The sequence below is a fragment of the Theobroma umbraticum genome, unplaced genomic scaffold, assembly GCF_002168275.2.
Source record: "Theobroma umbraticum cultivar Fairchild unplaced genomic scaffold, ASM216827v3 scaffold_239.1, whole genome shotgun sequence".
NCBI lineage: Eukaryota > Viridiplantae > Streptophyta > Magnoliopsida > Malvales > Malvaceae > Theobroma > Theobroma umbraticum.
In genome coordinates this window covers 2,981,490-2,995,928 of record NW_018397273.1, presented here as the reverse complement: position 1 = coordinate 2,995,928, position 14,439 = coordinate 2,981,490, and the positions used below count along the sequence as shown (strand labels likewise).

Genomic DNA, 14,439 nt, shown 5'->3' with positions numbered 1-14,439 from the left:
TTATTGTTATTAAATGTATTAAATTTTTTGTGTAAAGAGCCATGTGACTAAAACATTTTAACTTGCTAATCATAGATGTAGCCGCTTGACCACTTAATTTAATGTTATAGGCTTACGTATCAAAGTTCACCACAAAAATTAACTGTGCTAATAATTATCCTTAAATTCATAACTTTTTGAGAGTATAGAAATGTAATTAACTAAAACTAAATTATAATATAAGAACTGAATTCAAATTGGACCCAACCGTCTAAACAGAAGAATAAAAAAACCAAACCAAGCTACGGTTGTCCCGTTCCTTTCAGGTTTGGCTTTGTTGCAAAGGAAAAACAAAAATATAACATCAAAGAGGCATTCACCAAACCAAACCCTGAAAGAGGTGTTTTTTTTTTTTCTGTTATGTTATGAGAAATGCTCAGATCTATGATTGAGGAAAGGAAAAGTCCAAAGATGAAAGGATGACGATGATGATGATGTTAGGGGCAGTTCAACTGGGAGCAGCGGTAGCGTGCGTGGTGGTGTTGGTCCCAATGGGAATGGCAGGATGGCATTTGAGCCGGAACAAGATGCTCTTTTTCAGCGGTGCCCTTTTCATAACTCTTGCTGTCTGCGTCCATTTGACTCCCTATTTCCCTTCCGTTTCTGATTTGGTTACTTCCGTTTCTTCTGTTGTCGTCTTCGATCACCGTATTTCTTGCATTAATTTGGTTAACGAGATTGCTTGGGATGTGAAGCCCAACTCTTCTGTCCACAACGGTAGCCTTGAATTGTATAACAAGCGCTGGGATTGGTCCAAATCCTCAAAGCTCGACGCTTGTGACTTTCAGAAGCTGCCTGGATCCGACACTTCCGATTTGCTAAACGGCTCCTGGGTGGTCGTAGCAGGTGATTCCCAGGCTCGATTGTTTACCCTTTCTTTATTAAATTTGATTTTGGGTTCGGAAGCTGACCGTATGCATTCGGTTAGAGCTGATTTATTCAAAAGGCATAGTGATTACAACATTTTGCTTGATGAAATTGGTATGAAATTGGATTTTTTTTGGGCACCTTATGTTGTGAATTTGACCAATTTGATGATGGGTTTTAAGGTGAAAAAGAGTTACCCTGATGTTATGGTCATGGGGGCCGGTCTGTGGCACATGCTTCATGTCACTAACGCATCGGATTATGATTTTGCCTTGCGAATGTTAAAAAGTTCTGTAGTTTCTTTGTTGCCATTTTCGCCCCAGTTAAGCATGAATGGACCCGTAACAGGCTCCGTGTCCATTAAGTCTCCGCATTCTTTTTGGCTCGGGATGCCAATGCTCATCAATGGGATGTTGAATACAGAGGAGAAGAGGGAGAAGATGAGTGATGCACTGTGGCATGCCTATGATAGAGCACTTGGCGATAGTAAGCTATTACGCCAAACAGGTGGCCCTCTGTTATTGTTGGACATCCAGTCATTGACTTGGAATTGTGGGCCGCGTTGTACATCTGATGGTATGCATTATGATGGAGCTATTTATGAGGCTGCCGTTCAGATCATGCTAAATGCATTGCTAATTGAATCCCATCAGAAGCTTTGAAGCCGCCAACAGTTTTTCTCCTCTTAAATCGGTTATGTGCAGCTTTTCCAGAAATATACCAATGGTTTACAACAAGCTTCAGGAGCATTTGACCCTTGAGAGAGAGGCTAGTATCTTCTTGCCCTTCTAGAATCTTTGATTCTTCCCAGGTTTTCCCCTTGGCTTTTTGTTAACACACAAGTAAAATTTTTTGTGTACGTCGAAATTCTTTTTTTAGCTGTTTTATTTTTTATATGTATGAAAATAAATTCACTTGCTTGTATACTATAGTCTGATTACATTGTACGATTCACATCCAATTTTGTTGTGACCAAATTTTTATAGTTCTTACTATATTGTATACACCTTTTGTTTATTTTTTATTTTTGCAATATATAGCAGCACCAGTGACTCTTGCTGATTGTTTTCAGTATGATTAACAACTTAGCTTTTCTTAATTGGATTTTGTAGTTTGTATGAGATGTTTAAAAGTAATGTCCATAGATGTAGGTGGTCCTCTCTGCCGTATTTTTCTCAATACTGTTTGCATATCCTTCTGTTTTAGTTTCTGCAGACTTGTATTGTAGATGATGTGGATATAGAGAATTGGGATAATAAAGTTTATTATATATATATATATATGGATAAGGATGGTGTTGTAAATAAACCCAAAAGTTACTCCACAGCTTCGAAATCACCAGCCATCCAGACCATAATGGATTGATGGATGGTGATTAGAGATTTGTGTAATGAATGCTTGCATGTCTTAGAAAATAGTAATTCCCATTTATTGAATTACCAAAAAAACAGAAGAACAAGAACTGCAATCAGTGACGGATTGTATGCTTGAAAAATTTCTAGGAATTGCAAATTCTCTACTTGTTAGGATCGAGATTTTAGAATTGAGAGTCAGAATGGTATGATATGGTATTAATTAGATGTGCTTGTTTTTGTGATGTATAATATGCCTTTATAAACAAGGGTTGAGATCACACTTTAAGTTGAAGGAAGTTGGTCCAATACAATTGAATTTGAGTGCTCATATAGTGAGTTTATTACTTAAAAGAGTCTTTTGAAGGAGATCTGCAAGACTAAGGTCACACTTTACAGCAGTTGTCATGCCTAAATAATCCTAGACACTCCTACATACACACCCACAGAGTTTTTCTCCAGAAATTAATCGTTTTGATCCGCCCATGTGCATCGCAATCTCCAACGGCAGGTAGTTTTGTATAAGACATATGATACTAGTAGCATGTGAGGGTTGCATCAAGTTGACAAACTGCCCAACATTTGACAAAGAGAATAACTCCATATTTGCATAATATTTATCTTTTTCTTCATCAGTATTTGTAGATATAGATGTGCCTATTGTTTCCTTTTCTGGATATCAGTTTCTTGTTAAATGATCTGGATTTCATTGGGGCAAATCTTGCTTTACAGTAGAATAGAGTACAGAAATTTACGAACTTGGTCTCCTGTATAAGGTACACCTACGTGCGTTGCCAATTTATGAACCATTTTTGTTTAGGCCCTTTCAGGATTGAGTAACTTGGATGTGAGCTTAACAAGCAGAGTGGTGCCCCAGACTAAACAGAGAGCCTATGACTGTGTAGGAGATTCACTTATCTCAACATACCAATTCAAACCTTTTGATTGTACCAACAACTTTGTGAAGGAAATCATTTCATGTTAAGGGGATTGAATAATATTTAAAACCGCCAAAAAGCAGGAAAGAACAAATGAAACAGAAGGAAGAACGTTTTTCCTTTTTTGTGTTGGGTGTGAAAAATAGAAAATGGGGGGAAGAAAGGAATTAGGGATAAGATTCACAATGATTAAGTAGGAAAAGGATATCTTCTTTCCAATTTGAAAGAAAACCGTGCAAATCTATCCATTTCCATTCTCCCTCTTATTTTCATACTGCCAATATTTTGCTTCCACCTTCCTTCTCTGTAACGTACATGCTAGTTCATGTACCATCGACCAATTGCAGAAGAATACTACCATAAGCCCAGAACCATGTGGTTGCAGTTGTTCACCCCTCCAAAAGTCTTATTACATGTGTCCCCCGATCAATAATCACATTCATTTCCCTTATTACCTTGAGATGGCCCAAATGAAAACCACTTAGGCCATGCCATTGGAGGGATCTGTTTTAAATTCACAATTTTAGGTATTATTGTGTAAGAGACAAACCTGATATCTCTCCTAATTTGACAATGGAGCTATTCACATAACAATGTCATCACTTGAATATCAGCTTACCACTTTCGCCTAAATCAAAAAGCCACCACTTTTACACTTTCCAACCCAATCAAACAGCAGGAAACAAAAGACTACAGGATGGAAGAAAGAAAGAGAAGAAAAAAGAATAGTCTTGTGTACATATAAAAACATCTCTTATGATTGGAATTGCTTTCCTTCAAAAGTCTGCCCAAAGCTCCAATCCTTGGGAGCAACATTGTAAGATGTAAGCGTAAGCCCATCACTAGTGGTGACCTCGAACGAAAGAGGCTGATTCTTTAGATCAGAATTAATATGCCAATTTTGTCCCCAATTCCGACCCATTTGCAGCCACCCAGTTTTTGAAGCCCTAATCTTAACTGCAACTATATCTCCAGCACCAGCAACATTGCTGATGAGCACTGAAACGAAGATACCTGAACCATCAACTGTAAATCGAACACCCCCTTCTTTTCTGCACTTGATCCTGTTTAAGCCAAGCAAGAGAAAATACTTGTTAGGAGTTATGTCCGTAAGATCATAGCTTTTAGCTTATCTCAATAAGTCCAACTTAATTCCCAGGTGTTTGGGTTCATGAACCTTGGGTCACTATAAACATTCGCCAAAATTCCAGCTTTGGCTCCTGATTTGATGCAAATAAAACCGATCTAGTCTAGATTTTCCTAACCTTGACTTGATGAAGGTAGCATTATCTAATACAAATAAGCATTAACTTATTGATAGTCAATTCCTAGCTTTTGTCCATCAATTTTTCCTTTATATGTATAAAATCGAGGAAATATCTGCAGCTACATATAACAAATTACGAGCGATTCTTAGGTGCCAATGATAAGTTAATATCAAGTAGTACAATGGTAAGCAAAGCAACTTAAACTGCTTGTACCTTCGATACTGAACGGGCATGTTGCCAGCCTTCCAAATGGCGATCTTCTCAAAAGCCTCAATGGGAAGCACAAAGTGCTTGTTGGGAGGATTACAACGCCCTCCACCCTCCGCTGTAAACCCATAATTGGGAGCACAGAAATTGGTGGCTGTCACAATGATAGAGGTCCCGGGTATGCACCAGCGGAGATCATCCACGCACCTCAGCTCGAAGCACGCGCCGCAGATCTGCCCACGCTCAAACAGGGACTCGCTCAAACCCACCGTGGCCATGCCGTAACCAGCCTTCACCAGGTCCCCATACCCGCACGCGCCACCCACTGCGTCCCGAGGATCCGATGCTGCGTAGTAAGTGGCGCGTGCCGGATGCCACTGGGAGGACTGAGGAGCGGGTGGGGACGAAGAGGTGTAATGGGAAGTGGCTGTCGAGGTTAGTGTTAGAAGCAGGAGTGCAAGGAGAGGAGCTTCAGTCTTTGCTGGCGGTGACATTTCTTAACCTGAACAACAACTCCTTACACTTGAGACAGACGAGAGACGAGGAAAGCGAAAGGTTAATCCGTGTCTTCGATCAGTTCATTCATTCATTTTAATCTAAAGCTAATGCACTGGATTACTCTACTTTTGTATTGGGGCCGGCTTCTTTCATTTCAAAACACTAAGCCTTGTACACTTATTTATTAGTCCGATTAGCAGCTTCTTTTGCAAATGTAATTTAGTTTATTTTGGATGATAAATCAAATTGATTATTTACATTTGAAAGGTGTTATTAATTTTTAACATTATATTTTATTAGTTTGATTAAAATAGTTAAAAGTTAACTGTACAAAATAATTTTATTAGGAAAGTAAAAAAAAAGTATTCTAGGTATTGTTTTATTGTTGATTTTTGATTATTTTCTAACCAAATTAAAAGTATAGTATTAAGTTTTCACCCGTGAAAAAAATAAGTAATAGAGTTGAGCGATCATCCTTAGTTTGACTTTCATGAACATTAAAACAAAAAATATGATTTTAGGGTCTGTTTGTTTTAACATAAAATATTTTTCAAAAAATGTTTTAGGACTTATATTTGTTTGAGAAATAAAACATTTATTTCAAATGTAAAATATTTTACAAGTCAATAAGAAAAATATCTTTTGACTACATAAAATGTCTTATGCCCTTGAGAAGCGTAAGACATTTTTCGGAGAATGTTGTCGAATTTACCATGTAAGTATACACATTGTTAACAAGTAATATAATAAAAAATAAAGTATTATTTGCGCGAGGAACTGTTAGTAAGTACTAAAATTAACACAACTTAATTTTATCCAAACAATCAAATATAAAATTATTGAACTAAAATTAATAACAAGAATAACAATTTAAATCATAAAAATCAATCAAACAAAGTCTAAAACCACAATATCTCCTCAACACTTTATTTAAATTAAATCTCTTTTACTCTCTCTTTACTTATTAGAAAGCTGAGTTGTTAACCTAGAGTTTTAAGGTATTTAAAAGTCTCTTCTGACGTTTTTATAAAAATATCTTTCTTAACCAATCTTATGATATTTCTATGCAAATTACAATTAAGAAAGTCTCATTAAAATTAGACTTTAATTATGGCTACATACAACATGTAAGTATATTCTTGTCCCACACGTGAATCAAATCAATCATCTCATGCAATTAAAATTAAACATATACTATTTCATCCAAGGTTTACACTAAAATTACTCTTTCAAGTTTCATTTAGGTTACCCTATCAATCTAATTGGAGGCTAGTCAATCAGACACATTAAGCACAAGATTGAAATAAACAACTTAAACGCTATCAACTATAAGCAAAAAGAGTATTAAAAATTCCAACTACATGTTGGGTTCAATCGTAATTCTAGAGAAGAAATTTAGTTTCTCATAACTACTAAAAACATTATCCAAAAAAGTTTAACCATCAACACAAAACAAGGAAAGTATAAGAAGAACAAAAGAAGAAAAGAAAACTAAGATTTATTAGGTCTTTGAAATTCAATCTTCAAGAGTTTTTCCTCACTTTCTTACTTGCTTGATGGCTCTTTTTCTTTAGAGAAAACCTATCTTAATTGTTCCTTTCAAGTGCTCTGAAAGGGTTTGTAAATAGACCTTAAAATCCTACTTAAAATTAACTTTCGAATTTTGGTCTGTTCAAGATATCATGTCAGTGCCACGATGCCCAAGGTTCTATATATTTTTTTCTTATTTCTTTTTTTAGTACTGTGGTACTCCTATTTTGTCGCGTGGCACCCAATGTTCTGTCTTGTCTTCCCTACTCTGTTACACTCTTTCAACTTGTGACGCAATTTTCTCATTCTGCCGGGCTAAATTGTGTTGTCAATTTAGTACACGCAAGTACACGTATTAAATAAGCAATATAAATAGTAAATCCAAAATCTTATCCCACCAGGATCTACTCTTAATTTTTCACTAAATACTAAAATTATGCCAAATTAATCTTATTCAAGTAACTTAATTTTGTAGAAAAGTAATTGCAACTAAATTTAATTAAACGCTAAACTAATTAATAAAAACTAAAAATTCACTAGGAAAGGCAATAGATTAAAACCTAAAATTATGGATTCATTTAACAATTCATCTGATACTAGCCTTTTTTATTATTTACATTTATGGGTGGTTTTGCTAACTTAGAATCTAAAACTATGCACAAGTGTTGATTTCTCACGCAAGTGCACATATCATTAACAAGTAATATATTAGTGAAGTAGAGTATCGTTCCCATAGAAAATTGTTTAATTCCTACTATTAACTACTAAACTTATAACACCTTAATTTTATCCAAACAATTAAAATAAAAAAAATTAAAACTAATAAATTGAAACTAAAATTGAATAGTAAATAAAACTCACTTAACTACCAGACCTAAGATTATAATATCCCTCAATATTTCATATGATTATTGTCTCTTTTTCTTAACTTAGTTTAATAGATTAAGTTGCTAACCTAGAGTCTTAAATTATTTACAAGTCTTTGTTGAGTTTCTCATAAAAATACCTCTCCCAATTAATTTACTATATATCTATGAAAATTATATTAAAGAAAGATTCATTAAGTTTGTGCTCTAATTTAGGCTACGTATGGCTTATAGGTGTATGTTTACCCTATATGCAAATCAAACCACATAATCAACTAAGTGCATTCGATCATATACTATTCTATTTAAGGTCTACCAAAATCTCCTTCGTCGAGGTTTAACTTAGATTTCTAATTCAATCTAATTGGTGACTAAGCAACTAGAAGCATTAAGAACAGAATAAAATAAACAACCTAAATCTATTAAACATAAGCAAAAGAGAGATAAATAAATCAGGCTACGTATTGAGTTTAATTATAATCTTGGTTAACAATTTAGCTCCCTATCAAGTCACGCATCATCATTGAATAAAGTTTAAACAATAAAAACAAACTAAGAAAATAAAAGAATAATAAAAAAGATAAAACTCAAGAATTATAATTTTGATCTTCCAAATCTTCTTGAATCCTTCAACATCATCTCAGCTTCAACGACCTTGCGGCTTAACTTTCAGCTTTCAATCTAGTGTTTCCTTCCCTTTTCTCCCTCTTTTCACCTTTGAAGAGTTATTTTTATAGGCTTTGAAGTTAAGCCAAGTTGCATGAAGAAAAAAGTCAATTTCAGTTGGGATTTCCTCATCAGACTATATGAGTCGCAGCCTTTCCCAATTAGAAATTGTAATTGCTTTAGGACTATTATAGTACATTATTTTTGATAAGATTTGTGACCACTTTCTAGATTGAATTGGGTTAAATGGTGAACATGAAAGTTCTATCTTTTTCTCTTATCTTTCCAATGGTCTAAGAATCGCTTCATTTGAAGCTTGTAGAAAAAGTTATAATCAAAATACCAAAATATATGCAGTGTAAGTCTGCACTTTGAAATAGCTCTTCTTCTTCCACTAAAATTCTTCTTTCATCAAACACCTACAAAAGCATAAATAAATTAATAACAACCTATCTTAACCATATTAACACCAAATTAAGGATAAATTTAACTAGCATTAGATTGACTCACCTAAATTAACTAATTTAAAATAATTAAATAAAACTTACTAATTTCTATGTATTACCATAAAAACTAAGCTAAATTATTATCAAAATTAAGCCCAAATAACTCTCTATTATAGAGTTATCAATAAGTTTCTGTTAAGATACTTATACAAATACCTAACTTAATTGGGTCACTAGATATCTATAGTAATAAATTAAATAAGGTACATTAAGCTAGTGTTCTAATTTGGCTAAGTATGGCAATTGGCATATGTCTACCCTAATTGTGAATCAAATCACCTAAGTAACATGAACATGCACTATTCAAACCTTAGTCCAAAATCTCTCTACCAAGTCTTAATTAGATTAACAAATCAGTTAATTGTTGGCCAAACAATGAAAAACATTAAGAATAGATTTGAATAAGCAAAACTATGCCTATTCATAGTAAATAAAAGAGAAACAAATATTCAGATTACATGTTGAAATGCACTATAATCTTAAAAAAGCAAATTAGTTCATCATATTTAAATAAAACATCATCCAAAGAAAATTAGCCACTAATCCAAGTCAAAGAAAATAAAAGAAACACAAAAGTAGAGAAAAAAATTGATGGTTGAATCTTTGTGGTCTCGATTCTCTCTCAGTTTCTCTTGCTTTATTGCTTTGTTCTTGGCTTTTTCTCCAGAATAGTTGCTTGTCGTCGTCTCTTTAAAATCTTTGAAAAAAGTCCCTTAAATAGCCTCCAAAATTCCTAATTTCCCAAATCCCGCAAAATAGTTTATTTTTGGAAATCTTCCTTGCACCACGGTGCTACCCTTTTATATTATATCATATCAGCCCGGTGCTCTTAGATGGTGCTATAGGGATGCACCTTCAACCAACATCGTGGCCATGCTCTCCTCAACACTACAGCCTTGGCCGTCTCAGCATCACAGCCTTCGCCTCCTCAGTGCTGCAACCTTGAGCAAGTCAATGTTGGGATTCGACCTCATGCTCAAACATGAAAAATAATCAATCAATTAAAATATAACACAGCGAAAAAATAAAAATAATATTTAATCAGAGAAACAGTTGAATCCTACAAGATCAATGTTTGTATTTTTCATATAACTTTCAAATAAATTATAAACATTCATAGGTTTAAGAGTTACATACCTTTCTCCAAATATCGTAATCAAGAACCAATTAAATCCAAAAATAATTGCTTCTTCACCTTTAGGATTTGTCAAATCTTTAGCCACCTAAGTGTTTGGCTTCTAACAGTAATCCACACAATGACAGAATAAGACCTTATCCAACGTAGGATTTTATTTGTGTTAGCAAGTTTTGTTTCTAAAACAAAAGGACTAAAATTCTTGCCAAATCTTATTTTTGTCAAACAAAGAAAACTAGTTTTGTTTTCTTATTTTATGAAATAGCTGGAAAGTGGTTGGTGGCTTTCTACTTTTAGTTTGCTAATATATCATATTTATATCGCCAAACTAATTTGCAATCCTAAATACAACAGTTGTATTTTAATTAAATTAAGTCTCTAAGAACTTAATTAATTTTTTACTTTATTTTGGTCTCTTTCATTAAGTCCAACTTAATTAAATTATCTTTTTTTAATTCCAACCATGTCACTTAATGTGTATGATCCATTAGGCTTCTAACATGTTGGCAATAAATATAAATTATAATTAAATAGAGATTTGATAATTAATTTATATTTATAGATCATGAGCGGCATCTAGCAACACATCATGATTACCCAAATGCTAGAGAGTCAATTAAAGAATTTGACAAAGCTCTTCAGTGATAAGCTTTTCAGTGTAATACGATCCTTTCATCAAAAATCCCGGATATGTCATTAAGCATGGCTCGGTGTCTACTTGCAACATTCCATATTAGTTCTCATAATTCATGACTAACCTTTTGAATTTAAGAAACTTATTTTCCTCAAATTCATCATGCTTTGGCCAAAGACTTTATACAAGTTAATTAAGAATTGAGAACAAGTGAGATACATCCCCTCATATCATTTGGGGTGATGAATCCTCTCTTGACCACTCATTCTCCTTCACATGCTTCATGGTATACCCAAAACACCCTGTTTAGGCATTTGGTTGCTTCCAAACCCGTAGGGTTGAAATCAAAGTATGTCATTCCCTATACAAGATGACTTGGTGTCTCAAGTCTAAGGACTAGTTGCACGACTATCAATGAGAACCATTTTATAGAATACTTGAGTGAAATACCAAATGGAGTTCTCATAGTGGATCATGTTCAGTGAACTTGTTCTTTAACTGGCACCTACATGTTATCTTCAAGTATCCCATATACTTGAATCTATGAGATCGATTGCTTACTTTCCAAGTAAGGAGGCTTGACATGTACTAGTCTTTGAGCATTATGAATGCCCTGTGTTGACAATACAATGACCAGGAATAATTTTAGGAACATGGCTTTGATGCATAGTGATCTCATAATTATAACAACTTTATAATTCTCTTGGAAGGCCTTTATGTTCCATGGGCATCATCCAATTAGTACTTAATAACTCTTTATTATTGCACTAACATGAAGGAAAACCTCTATCACATAAAATTATACAATTAAATATGCATTAAATGATAATATATATTCCTTGACCAATCTAATTGGCTCAAGGACATATACCAACAGTCAAGACCTTGGCAGTCATTCCTTGTGCTGCCTTGTGCAGAACTACAACAGTCCAGCATCTTCCAACTTGATTTTCACCTTAATCTCATTTGAATTGGAAAAAGTGGTAAACATTAAAGTTGTAACCCTATCTCTTAGCTTTTCAATGGATTAAGAATCATATCAATTAGATGTTTTTAGCTTAATTTATCCTCAAAATACAGTAGCATATATGAATAAAACTATCACCATACTTGTGCCACTGTTCATCGATTGAACCTTTATCATCAAATTTCCTACAAAAGTGATAAGAGAAATCAAGAATAACTATTCTTAAAGTAATTTAAAGTAAAATATAGTAAAATTACACTAAAATAACCTAAATCAAACTAATCAAAATGTAATCAAATGAGAAAAACACCTAAAATACTAAAATTCGAACCTAAAATCTGAAAGATCTAACTACTTAAGCCCCTAAAATGTGTCTAAATAACTCTATATAATAGAGATATCACACCTACAAACATAAGATTTTGCTAGTCCTTGAGCAAAACTAAAATGCAATAATCTATATGAAGAAAACACTTAACTAGAAATCAATTGCCCTAACTCATTAATCACTTTTAATATCCTTAAAAGTTACTACATATTCCCAATTGTAAGCAACACAAATATTATTCAAGTTAATGTTTCAATTCAAATGCAAACTTATCGTTAAGTGGAATTCTCTGGTGTGTGCAATCTTTTTCACCTAGAACATTATACAATCCGGATAAGTTTATATGCATGCAAAATTCAAATTATTATTAAAGTTTTGTAGGTTTGCTTTTTATCTCTCTCCACTGATGTAGACTAATACTAAGTTAAAAATCAATAAAACTTTAATGAGCTTGCAATATATGGCTAGGTTTAAAGTAGGATATGGAATAATATGTAGCTTAAATCACCTTAAGCACATAGTCATTCTAGGACCTATTTAGAGCTTTATTTTCCTTCACCTAGTATACCCTTTTTTCATCAAATTTTTCTTGTGTTCAACACTTCAATCTTTTGTTTTCTTTTTCTTAATTTCACACTCCAAATTTATTTCTTTTATTAAGCAGTGATAAATGCAATCATATTTTTGAACTTTTCATCATTTTTCATCTTTACTACATTTTTCATTATTTAGCTCATAATACTTCTTAAATTGAGTTATGCACTTAGGAATGAGGGATGTAAAAATTGAAAATATTAATATGAGGGTCTAGGTTAAAAATTAAGTGTTTAAATAAAGAAACAGGTTATATTAAGCTCAAAAATGGTAAGTTAAGAATAAATATTCAACAAGGTGTCTCGAAAGGCTCAATCAGTCCAAGGATGAGTTAAATCAATTCTTTAACTATGTATAGCCTAGGATTTCGCCTCAAGAGAGATTCAAACAAATTCTAGAACTCAATACATAATTCAAAATTTTACACTCACATAAATGTTCTATAGATATGCACAATGAATCTAAGCAAAAAATATAGTGCTCAAATTGTAGAAATCTCATCCTCACAATGAAACTTAGCATAAGAATTTACATAACATCAAAACAATAATCACATGTTTCAAAGAATCAAGATAGAATATAACTAGATTCTCATTATTGGATAGGTAAACTAAAAGAAAATGACACGATTTACTCTAGCTCAAGTTCGTAAACCATGCATAAAATTAGATGATAATTAAACTAACTTAAAAACTAAAACCATAAAGAAAACAAAGCTGAAAAAATGAAAATTATCCACCAAACTTAAAAATAATATTATCCCCAATGTTATGAAAATTAAGAAAAAAGAATACTCCCCTGACTGGCAATCAATCTTTACAGATCATTTTCCTCGTTATCTTCATTCTAGCTTTCCATGGTAGGATCATTTGCCAAAGTAGGAAAAGTGGCCATGTCCATGCCAACATGCTCCACATAAGCTCGTACCATCTACTTAATTGACGATATACATGCTGCATGATGATCTGTTTGAGGTTCAAGCCTTTCCACTTTCTTAGACATGGAAAAATGCTAAGGTGGCTTCTTTGGGGTGGATGGCGTGGAGCTGATGAAATACTTCCTTTGTCAACTGACAACTCCTGAGCATAAAATCGATTCATAATTCCTGCATCCAAAGGAGTTTTAGGATGCAATATTTCTTCATTTTTATGTTGGTATATTCCCTTGAGCCAATTAGATTGGTCAAGGAATATATATTGTCATTTAATACATATTTAATCACATAATTATATGTGATAGAGGTTTTTCTTTATGTTAGGGCAATAATAAATAGTTATTGAGTACTAATTAGATGAAGCTCATGGAACATAAAGGCCTTGCAAGAGAATTATAAAGTTGTTATAATTATGAGATCACTATGCATCAAAGCCATGTTCCTAAAATTGTTCCTGGTCATTGCATTGTCAAGACAGTGCATTGACTATGCTAAAAGACTAGTACATGTTAAGCTTCCTTACTTGGGAAGTAAGCAATCAATCTCATAGATTGAAGTATATGGGATACTTGAGGATAACATGTAAGTGCTTGCTAAAGAACAAGATTACTGAACATGACCCACTATGAGAACTCTATTTGGTATTTCACTCAAGTATCTATGGAAAATGTTCTTATGTGATAGTCGTGAAACTAGTCCTTAGACTTGAGACACCAGGTCATCTTGTATGGGGAATGACATACTTTGATTTCACCCCTACGGGTTTAGAAGCAACCAAATGCCTAAACAGGGTGTTTTTAGGTATGCCATGAAGCATGCGAAGGTGAATGAATGGTCAAGAGAGGATTCATCACCCCAGGTGATATGAGGGAATGTATCTCACTTGTTCTTAATTCTTGATTAACTTGTATAAAGTCTTTAGCCAAAGCATGATAAATTTGACGAAGATTAGTTTCCCAAATTCATATGGTTAGTCATGAATTATGAGAACTAATATTAAATGTCGTAAGCAGACACCAAGCCATACTTAATGACATATTCGGAATATTTGATGAAAAGACCGTATTGTGTTGAGAGGCTTATCATTGAAAGGCTTTATCAAAATCTTTA

General features: G+C 33.5%; 2 protein-coding genes across 2 annotated transcripts; one reads left to right on the top strand and one right to left on the bottom strand.

Moving 5' to 3' along the window:
* Positions 1 to 262: 262 nt before the first annotated feature.
* On the top strand, positions 263 to 1,883 carry LOC110426877 (Pmr5/Cas1p GDSL/SGNH-like acyl-esterase family protein). The gene has a single exon (XM_021442200.1). It carries the CDS (start codon positions 459 to 461, stop codon positions 1,566 to 1,568), a length of 1,110 nt encoding a protein of 369 aa, XP_021297875.1. The 5' UTR covers positions 263 to 458; the 3' UTR covers positions 1,569 to 1,883.
* A 1,834-nt stretch (positions 1,884 to 3,717) lies between these two features.
* Positions 3,718 to 5,325, bottom strand: EXPA13 (expansin A13). The gene is made up of 2 exons (XM_021442201.2): positions 4,678 to 5,325; positions 3,718 to 4,260 (listed from the first exon to the last, which is right to left on the bottom strand). Exons 1-2 carry the CDS (start codon positions 5,163 to 5,165, stop codon positions 3,951 to 3,953), a joined length of 798 nt encoding a protein of 265 aa, XP_021297876.1. The 5' UTR covers positions 5,166 to 5,325; the 3' UTR covers positions 3,718 to 3,950.
* Between the last annotated feature and the right edge of the window lie 9,114 nt (positions 5,326 to 14,439).

Excerpts from the sequence above, each read along its gene's own strand:
- LOC110426877 (XM_021442200.1), top strand. The coding sequence starts at position 459 with ATGACGATGATGATGATGTTAGGGGCAGTTCAACTGGGAGCAGCGGTA.
- EXPA13 (XM_021442201.2), bottom strand. The coding sequence starts at position 5,165 with ATGTCACCGCCAGCAAAGACTGAAGCTCCTCTCCTTGCACTCCTGCTT. Across the intron at positions 4,261-4,677 it reads ATGCCCGTTCAGTATCGAAG|GATCAAGTGCAGAAAAGAAG; the intron begins GTACAAGCAGTT and ends TGGCTTAAACAG.